This window comes from Garra rufa, chromosome 25 (genome assembly GCF_049309525.1).
Source record: "Garra rufa chromosome 25, GarRuf1.0, whole genome shotgun sequence".
Taxonomy (NCBI): Eukaryota; Metazoa; Chordata; class Actinopteri; order Cypriniformes; family Cyprinidae; genus Garra; species Garra rufa.
The window spans coordinates 28,184,159-28,199,934 of NC_133385.1; the positions used below are offsets into that span (position 1 = coordinate 28,184,159).

General features: G+C 39.6%; 1 protein-coding gene across 1 annotated transcript in view; it reads right to left on the reverse strand.

Annotated features, from left to right (window-relative positions):
- Positions 1-2,325: 2,325 nt before the first annotated feature.
- The window catches only part of duox (dual oxidase), a 44,182-nt gene continuing 30,731 nt past the window's right edge, over positions 2,326-15,776 (reverse strand). Inside the window, exons 26-33 of the mRNA XM_073831945.1 lie at positions 10,065-10,114; positions 9,844-9,971; positions 9,588-9,741; positions 8,605-8,837; positions 6,844-7,002; positions 6,601-6,756; positions 6,313-6,441; positions 2,326-2,697 (exon numbers count right to left, since the gene is read on the reverse strand). Of these exons, the coding sequence (XP_073688046.1) occupies positions 2,575-2,697; positions 6,313-6,441; positions 6,601-6,756; positions 6,844-7,002; positions 8,605-8,837; positions 9,588-9,741; positions 9,844-9,971; positions 10,065-10,114 (1,132 nt within the window). The 3' untranslated portion in view covers positions 2,326-2,574. The remainder of the gene's footprint in view (positions 2,698-6,312; positions 6,442-6,600; positions 6,757-6,843; positions 7,003-8,604; positions 8,838-9,587; positions 9,742-9,843; positions 9,972-10,064; positions 10,115-15,776) is intronic.

Here is a 15,776-nt window from a genome sequence, read left to right on the forward strand (position 1 = left end):
TCAATATTTGCATACAGTGAGGTCAATAAGTATTTGATCACCCTGTGATTTTGCAAGTTCTCTTACTTAGAAATCATGGAGGGGTCAGCATAGGTGCATTTCCACTGTGAAAAAAAGTGGAAAAACACTGTGACATATTATATGCAGAAATTCTTCATACAGTGGACTATCAGTAAAATCGATACAAATTTGGGACCAAAAATTTGATTTGAGACTTTGACCTGACTACCTTTCTATCAAAGTTATCTGACATTATCAAGATGAATTTGTTCTGACACAGTTTAACTCTTAAGTTCTTGTCATGTTTTATTGCTATTTTCTAAACTTTAGCAAATAAACTGTGATAATGTGAGAAATGTTGAAGGTCTGAATACATTTTGGTTTGAATGTATATTTTGTAAGCATACTTTAATTGTATTATGGGAACCGGTGACTTAACACTTTATGACATTAGTTACGCTGATTTTGACGTATTTATTACAGTACATCTTCTGATAATGATAATGAAAGTATTTTTTGAACAATAGCAGCAACACCTATGAAGTGGAGATGTGAAAATAATCAGAAAGTGAAACTGAAAAGAATAATTGTGTTAATATCGATAACTCATTTCGGCACGCAGGGCTTTATCAGGGTTTGATTGCAAGTACAAAAAAACTCATTTAAATACAAACAAAAACAAAAATCAAACTTGCAATGAACCAGTATGAGAATCTGCAATATGTTACTTTTTTGTAAATTTTTATTTAGTACTGACCTGAATAAGATATTTAACATAAAAGACGTTTACATACGTAGTCCACAAGAGAAAATAATAGTTGAATTGATAAAGTTTAAAAGTTTACATACACTTGATTTTTAATAGTGTTGTTACCTGATGTGTTTTTTTTTTTTTTTTTTGTTTAGTGATAGTTGTTCATGAGTCCCTTGTTTGTCCTGAACAGTTAAACTGCCCGCTGTTCATCAGAAAAATCTTTAAGGTCCCACAAATTCTTTGGTTTTTCAGCAGTTTTGTGTATTTGAACCATTTGAATCCATCTTTGAATCCATCTTTTCACACTGAGGACAACTGAGGGACTCATATGCAACTACAGAAGGTCCAAACACTCACTGATGCTTAAGAAAGAAAAACAATGCATTAAGAGCTGGGGGTGAAAACTTTTGAACAGAATGAAAATGTGAAAATTTTCTTTTGAAAGTATCTTTTTTTTCCCCCCAGAAGACAAAATAAGCTACATTTACCCTGATCTTCAAATTCAAAAAGTTTTCACCCCCCAGGCTCATCAGAAATTCTTCTGAAGCATCAGTGAGCGTTTGAACCTTCTGTAATAGTTGCATATGAGTCCCTCAGTTGTCCTCAGTGTGAAAAGATGGACCTCAAAATCATACAGTCATTGTTGGAAAAGATTCAAATACACAAAAATGCTGAAAAACCAAAGAATTTGTGACACCTAAAGGATTTTTCTGAAGAACAGTGGGCAGTTTAACTGTTCAAGACATTCAAGACAGACTTGTATTATTTTCTCTTATGGACTATGTGCACAAATCTTGTGTGGAATAGCTTATTCAGGTCAGTAATAAATAAAAAAATACCATGCATTTTGTATGATCCCTCTTATTTTAGTCAAATAATTAACATTTTGTAGATTCTGCAAGGTGTATGTAAACTTTTGACTTCAACTGTACCTGTTTATAAACGTCTGGAACAGTTTCATATATAAAAATTTTTTTGTATCAGTGACTTTTCTGTACGTGTGGTGCTAGGAAACAAGCCCATAATAAACACATAAAGTGTGTACGTGGCCATTGATAGTGGGAGTTCATGGAGTTCATTGCTTCATCCTTTCTCTAGAACTCTGGCAATTATTGTGCTGATCATAATTACATTCCCCAAAATTTCCCGTAGTTTTATTGCATTGTTGGCCATGTTGTAGGAGTTTCATACATCAAATCTGCATGAAAAGCCGTGAACTGGCTAGTACTTCTAACGAACCAACAAAACATAAATCCTCTTTAAGGATATGCCACCAAAAATGGCAATTTCCTACACATCTGAAAATATTTGGCCTCTCCTTTTCTCTGGGAGGAAATCTTTGGATCCCAAAACACAACAATTAATGTAATATGTTAAAATAATGTAATATGTTAAATTCTATATTGCAACATTGCTTATCTCAGCTGATGTTTTGATGGAGAATTCACATTATTTTTTTAAATGTTGGAAGGTGCATGTTTGGTTGCACTTTCACCTTTTAGTGATAATGATCATGAGGCATCAAAGATGACACTCAAATGACAATTACATTACAGACAAATATGGCATAACACTTTATTGATCATTTGTTACATAGAATGTACAATATATGTATGTACGTTTATATTCAATGACAGAAGCACACAGAAAACAATGGAAATGTATAGTAACCTAAAAACACGCTAAAGTGATTTATTTTCGCATAAGTCCAAAAGCTCAGTAATTGTTTCTTTGCATAAAAAAATCATTTCTAATAATAATTTAGCATGACTTATTTGTCAAGTATTTGTCAAGTATTTCTTCTAAGATTCAATCACAATCTAGAAGTTTTCATAGTGGTGAACAAAATGTGTCTGGTCGCGTTTGTTCATTTGCTGACAGGCCTTCTCCACATTTTTAGTCAGACCAGGAGGACCACAGCTGAACACGCCAATCTTCTCCACCTTTAAGAAAGAAAACATCATCAGTGGTGTACGTGAGGCTGATATTTCAATGATTTAATAACCTAAAAAAATAAATGACTCCTTTCACAAAATCCCATTTGAATCACAGATATTTACTAATACAGGAAGATGCAACACTACAGGCCCTACAACTGTAACGATAACTATTACAGTTAGGATAACTATAATGATAAAGATAACTGTACTGATAAAGACATTAACAATAACCATAACAATATACAATATATATATAGCAATATATATCCATATGTAACGATGACTACAATGATAACTACAAAATACTTATAACTATCTATAACTAACTAAAAATAACTATAACGATAACTATGATAATAGAGATAACTACAACGATAAAGATAATGATAACTATAATGATAAAGACAACTTTAATAATAAAGATAATAATAACGATAACTATAAGGATAACTTTACCGATAAAGATAACTTTAACAATAACAAAAGTGATAAAGATGACTATAACTGTAGCTACAATGATAACTATACAACTATAAGAATAACTATGATGATAGAGGAAACTATTATGATAGCTATAACGATCAAGATGATCACTTTAACAGTAATGATAACCATAACGATAAAGATAACTTTAATGATAATGGTAACTACAATGATAATAACTAATAACTATAATGATAAAGATAACTTTAACAATAAAGATAACAATAACTATAATGATAACTATAACGATAAAGATATCTTTACCGATAACTATAACTAAGAATAACTGTAATGATAAAGAAAACTTTAACAATAATGATAACCATAACAATAAAGATAACAATAACTATAATGATATCTATAACAATAAAAATAACTTTACCGATAACTATAACTATAAGGATAACTGTAGTGATAAAGATAACTTTAACAATAATGATAACCATGACAATAAAGATAACAATAACTATAATGATATCTATAATAATAAAAATAACTTTACCGATAACTATAACTATAAGAATAACTGTAATAATAAAGATAACTTTAACAATAATGATAACCATTACGATAAAGATAATATCTATAATGATAAAGATAACTTTACTGATAACTATAACTATAAGAATAACTGGAATAATAAAGATAACTTTAACAATAATGATAACCATTACGATAAAGATAATATCTATAACGATAAAGATAACTTTACCGATAACTATAACTATAAGAATAACTGTAATGATAAAGATTACTTTAACAATAATGATAACCATAACGATAAAGATAACAATAACTATAATGATAATTATAACGATAAAGGTAACTTTACCGATAATTATAACTATAACTGTAATGATAAAGATAACTTTAACAATAATGATAACCATAACGATAAAGATAACAATAACTATAATGATAAAGATAACTTTACCGAAAACTATAACTATAAGGATAACTGTAGTGATAAAGATAACTTTAACAATAATGATAACCATAACAATAAAGATAACAATAACTATAATGATAATTATAACAATAAAGGTAACTTTACCGATAACTATGACTACAAGAATAACTGTAATGATAAAGATAACTTTAACAATAATGATAACCATAACGATAAAGATAACTTTACCGATAACTATAACTATAAGAATAACTAATGATAAAGATAACTTTAACAATAATAACCATAACGATAAAGATAGCTATAACGATAATTATAACCATACGATAAAGGTAACTACAGTGATAACTACAAAAATAACTATAACGATAACTATAACAATAAAGATAACTATACCATGAAGGTAACTATAACGATAATTATAACTGTAACGATAAAGATAACTTTAACAATGATGATATCCATAACGATAAAGTTAACTACAGCAATAACTACAATGATAGCTATAACAATAAAGAAAACAATAACAATAACTATAATGATAACCATAACGATAAAGATAACTTAACTATAATAACTATAACTATAAAGTTAACTGTAAAAACAAAACTTCAGTCACAAACATAACGATAAAGATACAAAAACTACAAAAATAACTAACAATAACTATAATGTTAAATATAATGATAAAGATAGCCATAACGATAAACATGGCGATAATGACTATAGCGATAATGATAAGTATAATGATAAATATAACTATAATGATGACTATAAAGATAAATATAAGGATAACTCAGCCTAATCTCATGACGAAAACGAACCTATGGGAACTTTTTCGCAAGATGTAAAATAGGTACGGCCATTTACGTTTTGTAACATATTGGATGTGAAAATGTACATATGCTACATTTAATGTTGGTTTGTATGTGTCACCGCAGTTCTGACTTAAAATGTCCATTGAGTGGGGCTTTAACTCTAAAGGTGCGTTCACACCGGACGCGAATGAAGCGGCAAGCGCGAGTGATTTACATGTTAAGTCAATGCAAAGACGCGAATAGCCATCCTGCGGCGCGAAACGCGCGAATAGCGCGGCGCGCATTGAGCGTTTCAAGCGATTGAATCGCGCGAAACGCGCGAGTTCAAAAATCTGAACTTTGGCGAAAATATTTGGCGTTAACCAATCAGGAGCTTGCTCTAGTAGTGACGAAGGCAGAAATCCGAAACAACAATGGCGGACAAAATCACCGTTGCTGTCTGTGGTTCCTCGGAGCTGTACGATACATCTTTGGACTTTTGTAGAAACAGGAATAAAAGGGATCTTGCTAGGAATAAAGTGAGTGAAGAGGTCGGACAATCTGGTTAGTTTTAAAAAACGCTCTTTACTCAATTTGACCTACATATACATACATATTGAGACTACAAGCAAGCTAAAGCTGGCAAATTGAGCTCATTCACCTATTTTACAACTACTTTCCCGCTGACGAGTGGCAGAAGCCCCTCCCTTGACGCGAATTCGCGTCTGTTGTGAAGAAAATGTCACGCGCGAATGACGCGAATTTTACCGCGCGAATGGCGCGAGTAAACTCAAATGTTCAAGCGTTCAGCTACGTGCGAATAGCGCGTTTTTTCCGCGCAAGTCGCGTCCGGTGTGAACGCACCATAACACTATATGACGTTTAAAAATAATGTACCATCTGCACTGTAAAAAAATAATGGTGTGTGACATAAAACACAATCGTAATCATACTGTTTTAGCTTGTTTTTTTTTCAATCTCTTTTAAGATCTTTCATCGTGAGTCATGTTTTTTACAGGATTAGTACCCAAGGATTACACATCCTAATTCCAATTCTGTGCCAGCTGCATCTAGTGTTCATTTCTGTTTGGTACGTATTTCATGTCTTGCTAAAAAGTTGCCACAGGTATTGTTATACAGGGTGGGCCATTTATATGGATACACCGGGTGGGCCATTTATATGGATACACCTTAATAAAATGGCAATGGTTGGTGATATTAACGTCCTGTTTGTGGCACATTAGTATATGTGAGGGGGCAAACTTTTCAAGATACTAATGTGCCAAAAACAGGACGTTAGTATCACCAAACATTCCCATTTTATTAAGGTGTATCCATATAAATGGCCCACCCTGTAGTTATTGTCCTTCACAGAGTTTAACACTACAGTTTCAGTGCATCTTAGATGCAAATTATTTGGCTTCTAACCTCCGGATGAACTTCCTGTAGCGAGCTGAGAAAAGCCAAAAAGGGTGGGCGGCCAAAGTGTGTGACAGAGCGTAGGCCGGTGAACAGACTCCTGTTCCACACCTTCTGAAAGTGCCGCTCACAGACATACTTGAGAAAGAGAGAAAGAGAGAGAGGTGATTTAACACCCAATCATAACTTCATATCAGTTAACCTACTTCCAAATTACATCACAGTAGTTCAGTGGAACTTACAATAAACATATAAACCAATAAAAACCTTTTATCATCATATAAACAATGGGTTTACCAGCATGGTGGTGCGGAGATCAAATTTCTCAGCCAGCTGTGTGATGTAGATGTGCACTGAGACCATCTCCTGAGTGTCCATCTCCTCCACCTCTCTTATGATATCAGACACCCACTCGAACTGACGCTGAGTCCGTGTCACCCAGATAAAATATACCTGGAGTTACAGAACATGTAAAGAGTCGGTATAAACATAATCATTAATTATACCACATTGAAAGAACTTTTAATGGTTGTATTGTACCTTCTTGCAGTGAAATTTGAACTTGACTGAAGATTTGAACACCAGGTCTTTTAAGATGGAAGCAAAGGGTGTGACTCCAATCCCAGCGCCCACCAACACTGACACCTCATAGTCTGTCCACTCCTGATGACCCTCCCCAAATGGCCCGTCCAGATACAGCTGTGGAGATACAGCGGAGTCATTCAAGAAATAAATAAAAATGCTCGTTTTTTTCATGTGGGTTTTATTTGAACCACCAGGGTTGCCAGATCAGTGGTTTTATCTTGATCAAACATATGCAGCAAGTCTCCAATAATTCAGAAAAAGCTTTGTTACTCTTTGTTATTGGGCTCAAGTGCTTTAAGGCATTTAAGCATATGCAGTATGAAAATTACATATTATTAGCAAACCTGTAACCAACTAAATCAATGATTTCAAAAAGCTTTTTTTTGACAAATACAGGTAATTTGCCACAGAAATATGTTTTTTAACATTTATGACATTATAGTGCCAGCTGTGGTCCAATCTCCCGATATTTAGATTTGCATGCTTGTTTAGAATCACCTGTCGCATATGCTCACCACGTTTCGTGAAGTTTTGAGTTTTTATTTAGCTTTATAGGCTTTTGGGTATACTTGGACAGGCCCCTTTTCTAAATGACCCCGTAACAGCTTCCCAAACGGTAATTTTTGATCATATTTTGATGTCCACATCTTCAAGAAATTACAGTGGCTTCAGTATTTCTGTCATAAAGAAATGGGCAAATATTAAAGATTAAGTAACCATTTTAATTAATTGTTGTTTGGTCAATATTAAAAAAGGATTAGATTGCCTAGTAAAGTGTACACAAAATCGTCAGGCAGATTGTGCCCGCTGTAGTCATTTGTTATAATGCGTAAAGTACATTAGCACTATTGTTTATAAAAAATATGTATTTTAACAGTTTAGTTAAATAAAACCGTGATTACTTTTTAAGTACTTTTAAAGGCTGTTGTTTGCTTTTCAGGTACCACAAAAAAAAAAAAAAAAAAAATTATGATTACTCAATCGTCAGAATAATCAACGATTACTTGATTACTAAAATAATTGTTAGCGACAGCCCTACTTCTGATAAGAAACAATGTCTCAGCTTTCATATACTCATTCATTTTATCACAAAATTAAAAACAATAAATGCCATTTTTACACACTTAATTGTGGCACAACAGATCGCTGTAGCACCTTAAGTCAAGTGGCAGAACAAAGGACTGACATATCTGAAAATAAATATAGTCAATAATATATTTTTGTTGTTAATTTTAATTTTAATCCCTGTATAGTATTGGCATTGGTATTGGCTGATAAATGTAGAATCGGTTCAGGTTTATTTATATCTTTATGACCTAAACAAATGAGGAAGCCCCCTGTATAGTAACGGTATCGACAGATATAATTCTATATAATCGCTATCGGTATTGGCTGATGAATTTATTATTAGTTCAGGGTTATATATATCTAAAAGACCCATGAGGAAGCTCCCTGTATAGTATCGGTATCGAAAACGGTATTGGCAGATATCATTCCGAATAATCGGCTACTGATATCAAATGATAAATGTATCATCGGTTGAGATTTATCTATATCTATATGACCCAAACAAATAAGGGGGCTCCCTGTATAGTATCGGTATCGGTATCGGTAGATATAATTCTAAATAATTGGCTATCGGTTATCGGCTGATAATTTAGTATCTGTTCAGGTTTATCTATATGTATATGATCCAAAAACAAACTGTATCCTTGCCTTTGGATATCCTCCAAGCTCCTGGATTTTCTCAGGCGTGTAGGCCTCTCTGAGTTTGCTGGTCCAGGGTCCCACTGCACGGATGTTAAGGCTAAGGGTCTCCTCATGTGGTGCGGAGGTCAGGGTGAAAGGATGGTACTCGTCTGTGCCCAGCGCCAAACATGCGATACGTACCCACTGTCCCGAGCGGTAGACAAAACCTTGTGGACGCTTAAACTCCAGGTATGTTACATCTGCCAGTGCACAGAAATTGAGAATCAGGTTTGTTATCAGTGCTATTAATGTACTTTAGACAATCTGCTAAATATAAATAACTTTGTAAGTACATGTCAACTACAGTTGAGGTCAAAAGTTTACATACACCTTGCTCTTACTGTGCTCTTATCTGTAGATTATTCAGGTAAGAGCACAGTATTAAGAATCAAGTGTACAACCTTATTCAGGTCAGTACTAAATAAAAAAATAACATGCATTTTAAATGATCCCTCCTATTTTGGTAAAATAATTAACATTTTGCATATTCTACAAGGTGTATGTAAACTTTTGACCTAAACTGTAACTCTGATCAGTGTTTTAGTACACTTTTCAAGTAACTAGTAAAGAATTATTTTAAATGTAGTTACTTTTTCAAAAAAAGTAATGCAAGTTAAGAAAAACTGGGATTAAATGCAGAGGCACTTTCTTCAAGCTGAGGCTTATTAATTTCACTTTTGGCATAAAAAGGCCTTTGTTATTAAAAATAAATAAGCTCAGCTCAAGTGAACGTAAAAGTAACAATGTATTACTTTCCATTAAAAGTAAAATAAAATGAGTCCTGAATTTGACTCATGGTTTCCTGTTTCCTGAGACGCTGTATGATTTCACAGCCAGAGCAATTAGAAGTGAACACTTTACAGCACATGACACACCGCTGTGTGCTCAAGCCCTTGGGGACTCTGAGATAAAAAGAGCTTTGTGCTGGATCTGCTGAGTGCATTGTCTACCTGAAGGCAGCAGCTCGGCTTTCACCACTGGGATCTCCACCTTCTTCCTGTTGAGGCTGATGAGCTTGTCCAGGAGGAAGAGGAGGCCAGGGGGGATCAGGTAGATGTGGAAGCGGGGCTCCTGGAGGAGGGCGTAGCTTCCGTGGATCACCGTCTGCCAAATGAGATGAGGGAGAGGAAGTCAGACTAATTCTCGAAACGAAAACAAAAAACAAAACACTAAAAGACTAAAGTAATAGGCGTGTTTTTCCTTTACCAGGATGTAGACGAGCACATATAGGTGGTGTGTGATCCAGAATCCTCTAAAGCTGATACGTCTGAAATAGTGTGAGGCGAAGACATACATAAAGGCAAAAATCAAGAGCAATAGAACCCCAGTGAGACCTGAAAAAAAAAAAATTGAGAGTTACAGCAAACACACATCTAGAAAAATAATATACAGTAAATATCAAAACAACACTGAATGTGCAGCTATACCAGGAACTGTCTTGAAAAACCAGTAGGTCCATTTCATTGGAAGCTCAGACCTGCAAATGATCAACACATAGAATTTTAGACAAGGTTTCCACACTAACAGCATTGTTTTATGTTCCAATTAAAGGGATAGATCACCCCAAAATGAAATTTACCTCATGATTTACTCACCTTTAAGCCATTCTAAGTGAATATGTCTTTATTCTTTCAGACGAATACAATCAGAGTTATACTTTATAATGGAAGTTGAGATTTTGAAGTCCAATAAAGTGCATCCATCCATTATAAAAAGTGCTCCACACGGCTCAATAAAGCCACACGGGTTTATTAAAGGCCTTCTGAAGTGAATCGATGCATTTGTGCAAGAAAAATATCCATATTTTGAAACTTTATAAATTGTAATCTGTTGTACGTGTGTTCATGTGCATGTGTCAAAGAAGCTAGAGATTACGGTTTATAAACTTTTAAATATGGATATTTTTCTTACATAAATACACTGATTTGTTTCAGAAGGCCTTTATTTCCCCCCTGGAGCTGTTTGGAGTACTTTTTTTATGATGGATGGATACACTTTATTGTACTTCAAAATCTTAACACCCATTCACTGCCATTATAAAGCTTGAAAGAGCCAGGACATTTTTCATAACTCCAATTGTATTCGTCTGAAAGAAAACATTTCATAAACACCTAGGATGGCTTAAGGGTGAGTAAATCATGGGGTTATTTTGATTTTTGGGTGAACTATCCCTTTAAGAGAACAATCCATTTGATAATTTTGCAAATATTATATATAAATATATATTATATACAGTCAAGCCCGAAATGATTCATACCCCAGGCAAATTCTGACTTAAAGTTACTTTTTCTTTAATTGGAAATGACACAGACGTCCCCCAGAAGATAATAAGACGATGTACAAGAGGCATCATTGTGAAAAAAATTATTACTCATCTTTTATTTTTTTATTTATTTGAACAAAAAGTGGCATGTCCAAAATTATTCATACCCTTATCAATAATCAATAGAAAAACCTTTATAGGCTATTACAGCAATCAAACGCTTCCTATAATTGCTGACCAGCTTTTTGCATGTCTCCACTGGCCCATTCATCTTTAGCGATGAGCTCAAAGGGTCTCCTTGCCATCACCCTGATCTTTAGGTCCCTTCTTCTTTGTCCAGATGAGCATTTGCAAAGGCCAAGCGGGCTTTTGTGTGCCTTATCTGGAGAAGTTGTCACGATCTCGGTGTGGTCTGCCTAGGTTTTGTTGTCTTGTGTTTGTTCTTCTGGTGCTTTTGTTGTCTTGGAGCACATGCTTGTTTGTGTTTGACAGCTCGCCATGTGCTCCGCTGTCATTGTGTTGTCAGCCCCGCCCCTCTTGTTATCCCTGTTAGCTAATTTTCCCCTTCACCTGCACCCTGTTTTGTCCTCATTATCTCCCCTTTATAATCCCCTCGTGTTTTCTGTATGGTGTCAGTCCGTGATTCTAATTTTCTAGCCCTGACTTCTAGCTGTTACTACTAAGCCCGTCTTGTTTTCTATTAGTGTCTTGTCTGTCTAGCGTTCCTTACTTAGTCACTTTTTGTTTCTACCCGCCCGCTTTTTAGGACTCCTTTTGCTCTCTGCCTTGGCTCACGTCTGCCCGGATTTCCCTCTCTTCACGGCAGCCCCGTCAGCTCTCACTCGGCTCGCACGCCGCGATCTTCTGGAATTCATCAACAGCACTACAAAGCAGTCCTGCCTGTGTTCTCTCAGCTCGCACGCCCCGCCTCATCTGGAGCTCAACGCAGATTCTTCACGGAAGCCCCGCCTGCTCTCTTTCTGCTCGCTCTCTGTGCTCCCTCTGGAGTTTATCTGCGGTCGATCGCCGCGGTTAAGCCGACTCTCTTCCCTGCTGGCTTGGCTGGGGCTGGTCTGTTCCCCGTTCGGTCTAGGTTGACCGTTGCTGACTGTTGCGGCTGTTATTAAGCTGAATTTTTACTTTAATTTTTTTGTTTTCTCTTTTTCCCTAATTAATAAAAAGCCTTGCTTTCACCTGCATTTGGATTCAGTCTCGTTCCTGACAGCACGGACTGACCAGCATGGATCCAGCAGGTGAAGAATTTGTAAGAGCGGCCATCGCTCATCAGGGAGCTCTTCTCGGCCACCAAGCCAGCCAGCTCTCATCTACCGCTCAGGAGGTTGAAACCCTTACCTCCCAACTGGCTGAATTAAGCGGCCGCTTCCACGATCTCCAAGACGTTATGTCATCTGTGTCAGGGGCTCCCCTCTCTCTTGCTCAGCGCGAGGTCGAGCCGCATGCCAACAATCCGCCCTTGTATGATGGGGACCCTAATTCATGTCGGGCATTTTTGTCTCAATGTTCATTGGTGTTTGCGCTGCAACCACGCCGATATGCTACTGAACGATTAAAGGTTGCTTATGTCATTACCCTGCTGACAGGAAGGGCTCGTGAGTGGGGGACTGCCGTATGGGATGCAGGTGCTTCCTTCTGCACTGATTTTGAGGAGTTTCGTGCTGAGATGACAAGGCTTTTCGACCGCTCCGTTAAGGGGGATGAGGCTGCTTCCAAGCTAGCACGGCTCCGTCAAGGAGGCCGTTCTGTGACCGAATATGCCATCTTGTTCAAGACTTTAGCAGCTTCCTGCGATTGGAATGAGGGGGCGCTGCGAGCGATGTTTCGGGAGGGGCTTAACTTTGACATCCAGGACAAGATTGCTACCCACGATCTGCCCCAGGACCTGGAGGGCCTTATAAATCTGGCCACACGGGTCGAAAGTCGTCTCCGTTTGCGTCAACGACGCTCGGCTCCACGCTCGTCCTGGGGGCTGGACGAAGTCCAACCTTCCAAGAGTCACTCACTTCCTCAATCGCTCCTGCCTGAACCTGAGCCCATGCAATTGGGGCGGCTTCGATTATCGGCTCAAGAGAAACAACAAAGGCTGGTTCGGGGCCTTTGCCTCTACTGTGGGGGTTCGGGCCATTTTGCTCTATCTTGTCCTTTAAAAGCCAAGGCCCACTAGCTAACCGGGGAGTCCTGGTGGGCGTTTCTCCTCTAGTCTCCCCTCAGTCACGCACCCAATTCTCCGCCACTATCACCTTTCAAGGTTCCGTCCATTCCTGCAAGGCTCTGATTGATTCTGGTGCCGAAGCCAGCTTTCTGGACAGCAGCTTGGCCAAGAGCTGGGGCTTACCTGCCATTCCCCTCTCCTCTCCTGTCACTGTCTGGGGCCTCTCTGGCCAACCTTTAGCCACCATCACCCACACCACCCCCCGTGTAAGTCTTGTTGTGTCGGGCAATCACCGTGAGTCTGTTGTGCTGTTCCTCCTGGAGTCCCCTCATGCCAGTCTCGTTTTGGGGCATCCATGGTTGGCTCAGCACAGCCCTCACGTGGATTGGTCTCGCAACCTTATTTTGTCTTGGAGTCAGTCTTGTCATGTGTGTTGCCTAGGTGCTGCCTCTTCTCCTGTGTCTGTGTCTCCTGTTTTGCAGGTTGAGGCAGCTGATCTCACCGGGGTCCCGGAGGAGTACCGTGATTTGCGGTTGGTTTTCAGCAAGTCCCGGGCCACCTCACTTCCTCCTCACCGGCCGTTCGACTGTGCCATCAACCTCCTCCCAGGCACTTCTCCGCCCAGGGGTCGTCTATTTTCCCTGTCAGGTCCTGAACGAGAGGCTATGGACAAATACATTCAAGAATCCCTCAAAGCCGGTCTCATTCGCCACTCGTCTTCCCCTGCTGGCGCTGGGTTCTTCTTCGTTAAGAAGAAGGATGGCTCTCTGCGTCCTTGCATTGATTACAGGGGTGTGAACGACATTACTGTTAAAAACAGGTACCCCTTGCCTTTAATGTCTTCTGCCTTTGAACTCTTGCAGGGAGCCAAGGTCTTCACTAAGTTAGACCTCCGCAACGCCTATCATCTTATCCGCATTCGCGAGGGCGATGAGTGGAAGACAGCCTTCAATACCCCTACGGGACACTATGAATACCTGGTCCTACCCTTTGGGCTCACCAATGCCCCAGCTGTCTTCCAGGGCATGGTCAATAGCGTGTTGGGAGACATGATTAACCAGTTTGTCTTTGTGTACCTCGATGATATTCTCATCTTTTCCCCATCCCTTCAGGTACACACTCAGCACGTACGCCAGGTCCTCCAAAGGCTGCTGGAGAACCAGCTCTATGTCAAGGCGGAGAAGTGCGAGTTCCATGCCAAGTCGGTCTCGTTCCTGGGTTTCATTGTTTCGCCTGGGGAGATTAAGCCTGATCCGGCCAAGGTCAAGGCTGTTGCTGAGTGGCCAGTCCCTGACTCTAGAAAAGCTCTGCAGCGGTTCCTGGGTTTCGCCAACTTCTACCGGCGATTCATCAGGAACTTTGGCCAGGTAGCTGCACCCTTAACGGCGCTCACCTCCATCAAGGTACCGTTCACCTGGAGTGTTCAGGCTCAGGAGTCCTTTGATAATTTAAAGTCCCGGTTTATCTCTGCTCCTGTTCTCTCCATTCCAGATCCTGAACGGCAATTCATTGTTGAGGTGGACGCCTCTGATGTCGGGGTAGGCGCAGTCTTGTCCCAGCGTTCCCCCCAGGATGAGAAAGTGCACCCTTGTGCATTTTTCTCTCATCGCCTTAACCCAGCCGAGCGTAATTACGACATTGGTAACCGGGAGCTGCTGGCGGTTAGGTTGGCCTTGGGTGAGTGGCGTCACTGGTTGGAGGGGTCAGCGCAGCCCTTCTTGGTCTGGACGGATCATAAAAATTTAGAATATATCCGTTCGGCCAAGAGGCTGAGCTCGCGCCAGGCTCGCTGGGCACTCTTCTTTGACCGATTTAGCTTCACCCTTTCGTACCGGCCCGGGTCCAAAAATGTTAAGCCTGATGCCCTATCCCGTCAGTTTGAGCGCCCGGGAGAGGAGTCTCCGGCCGATGCCATACTCCCTGAGGGAGTGGTGGTAGGGGCCCTTTCCTGGGACGTTGAGCGACGGGTAGAGGAGGCCGGACGAGGGGTGGAAGTGCCAGATGAGTGTCCAGCGGGTCGGTTATTCGTGCCGGAGGCGCTGCGCCCTGAAGTCCTTCAGTGGGGTCATGAATCTAGGGTTACCTGCCATCCAGGGATCAGGAGGTCGCTGGCTGCCATCCGCCAGCGATTTTGGTGGCCCTCCATCGGCCAGGACGTCAGGCAGTTTGTATTGGCTTGCTCAGTTTGTGCCCAAAATAAGGTTTCCAATCGTCCCCCTGTTGGTCTACTCCGACCCTTACCTATTCCCTCTCGTCCCTGGTCACACATAGCCTTAGATTTTGTCTCTGGCTTGCCCCCTTCTAAAGGTTACACCGTTATTCTCACGGTGGTGGATCGCTTCTCCAAGGCGGTTCATTTTGTTCCCCTGCCCAAACTCCCATCTGCCAAGGAGACAGCTCAACTGGTAATTAACCATGTCTTCCGGATCCATGGTCTTCCGGTCAATGTGGTTTCTGATAGGGGTCCCCAGTTTGTCTCCCGTTTCTGGCAGGAATTCTGTCGACAGATCGGGGCCTCTACGAGTCTGTCGTCAGGTTTTCATCCCCAGACTAACGGACAATGTGAGCGAGCCAATCAGGATCTCGAGCGAGCTCTCCGCTGCCTGGCGTCCCGCAATCCTGCCTCCTGGAGCCAACAGCTCTCTTGGATTGAGTATGCCCACAATACTCTCCCAGTGGCATCCACAGGTATGTCACCATTCGAAT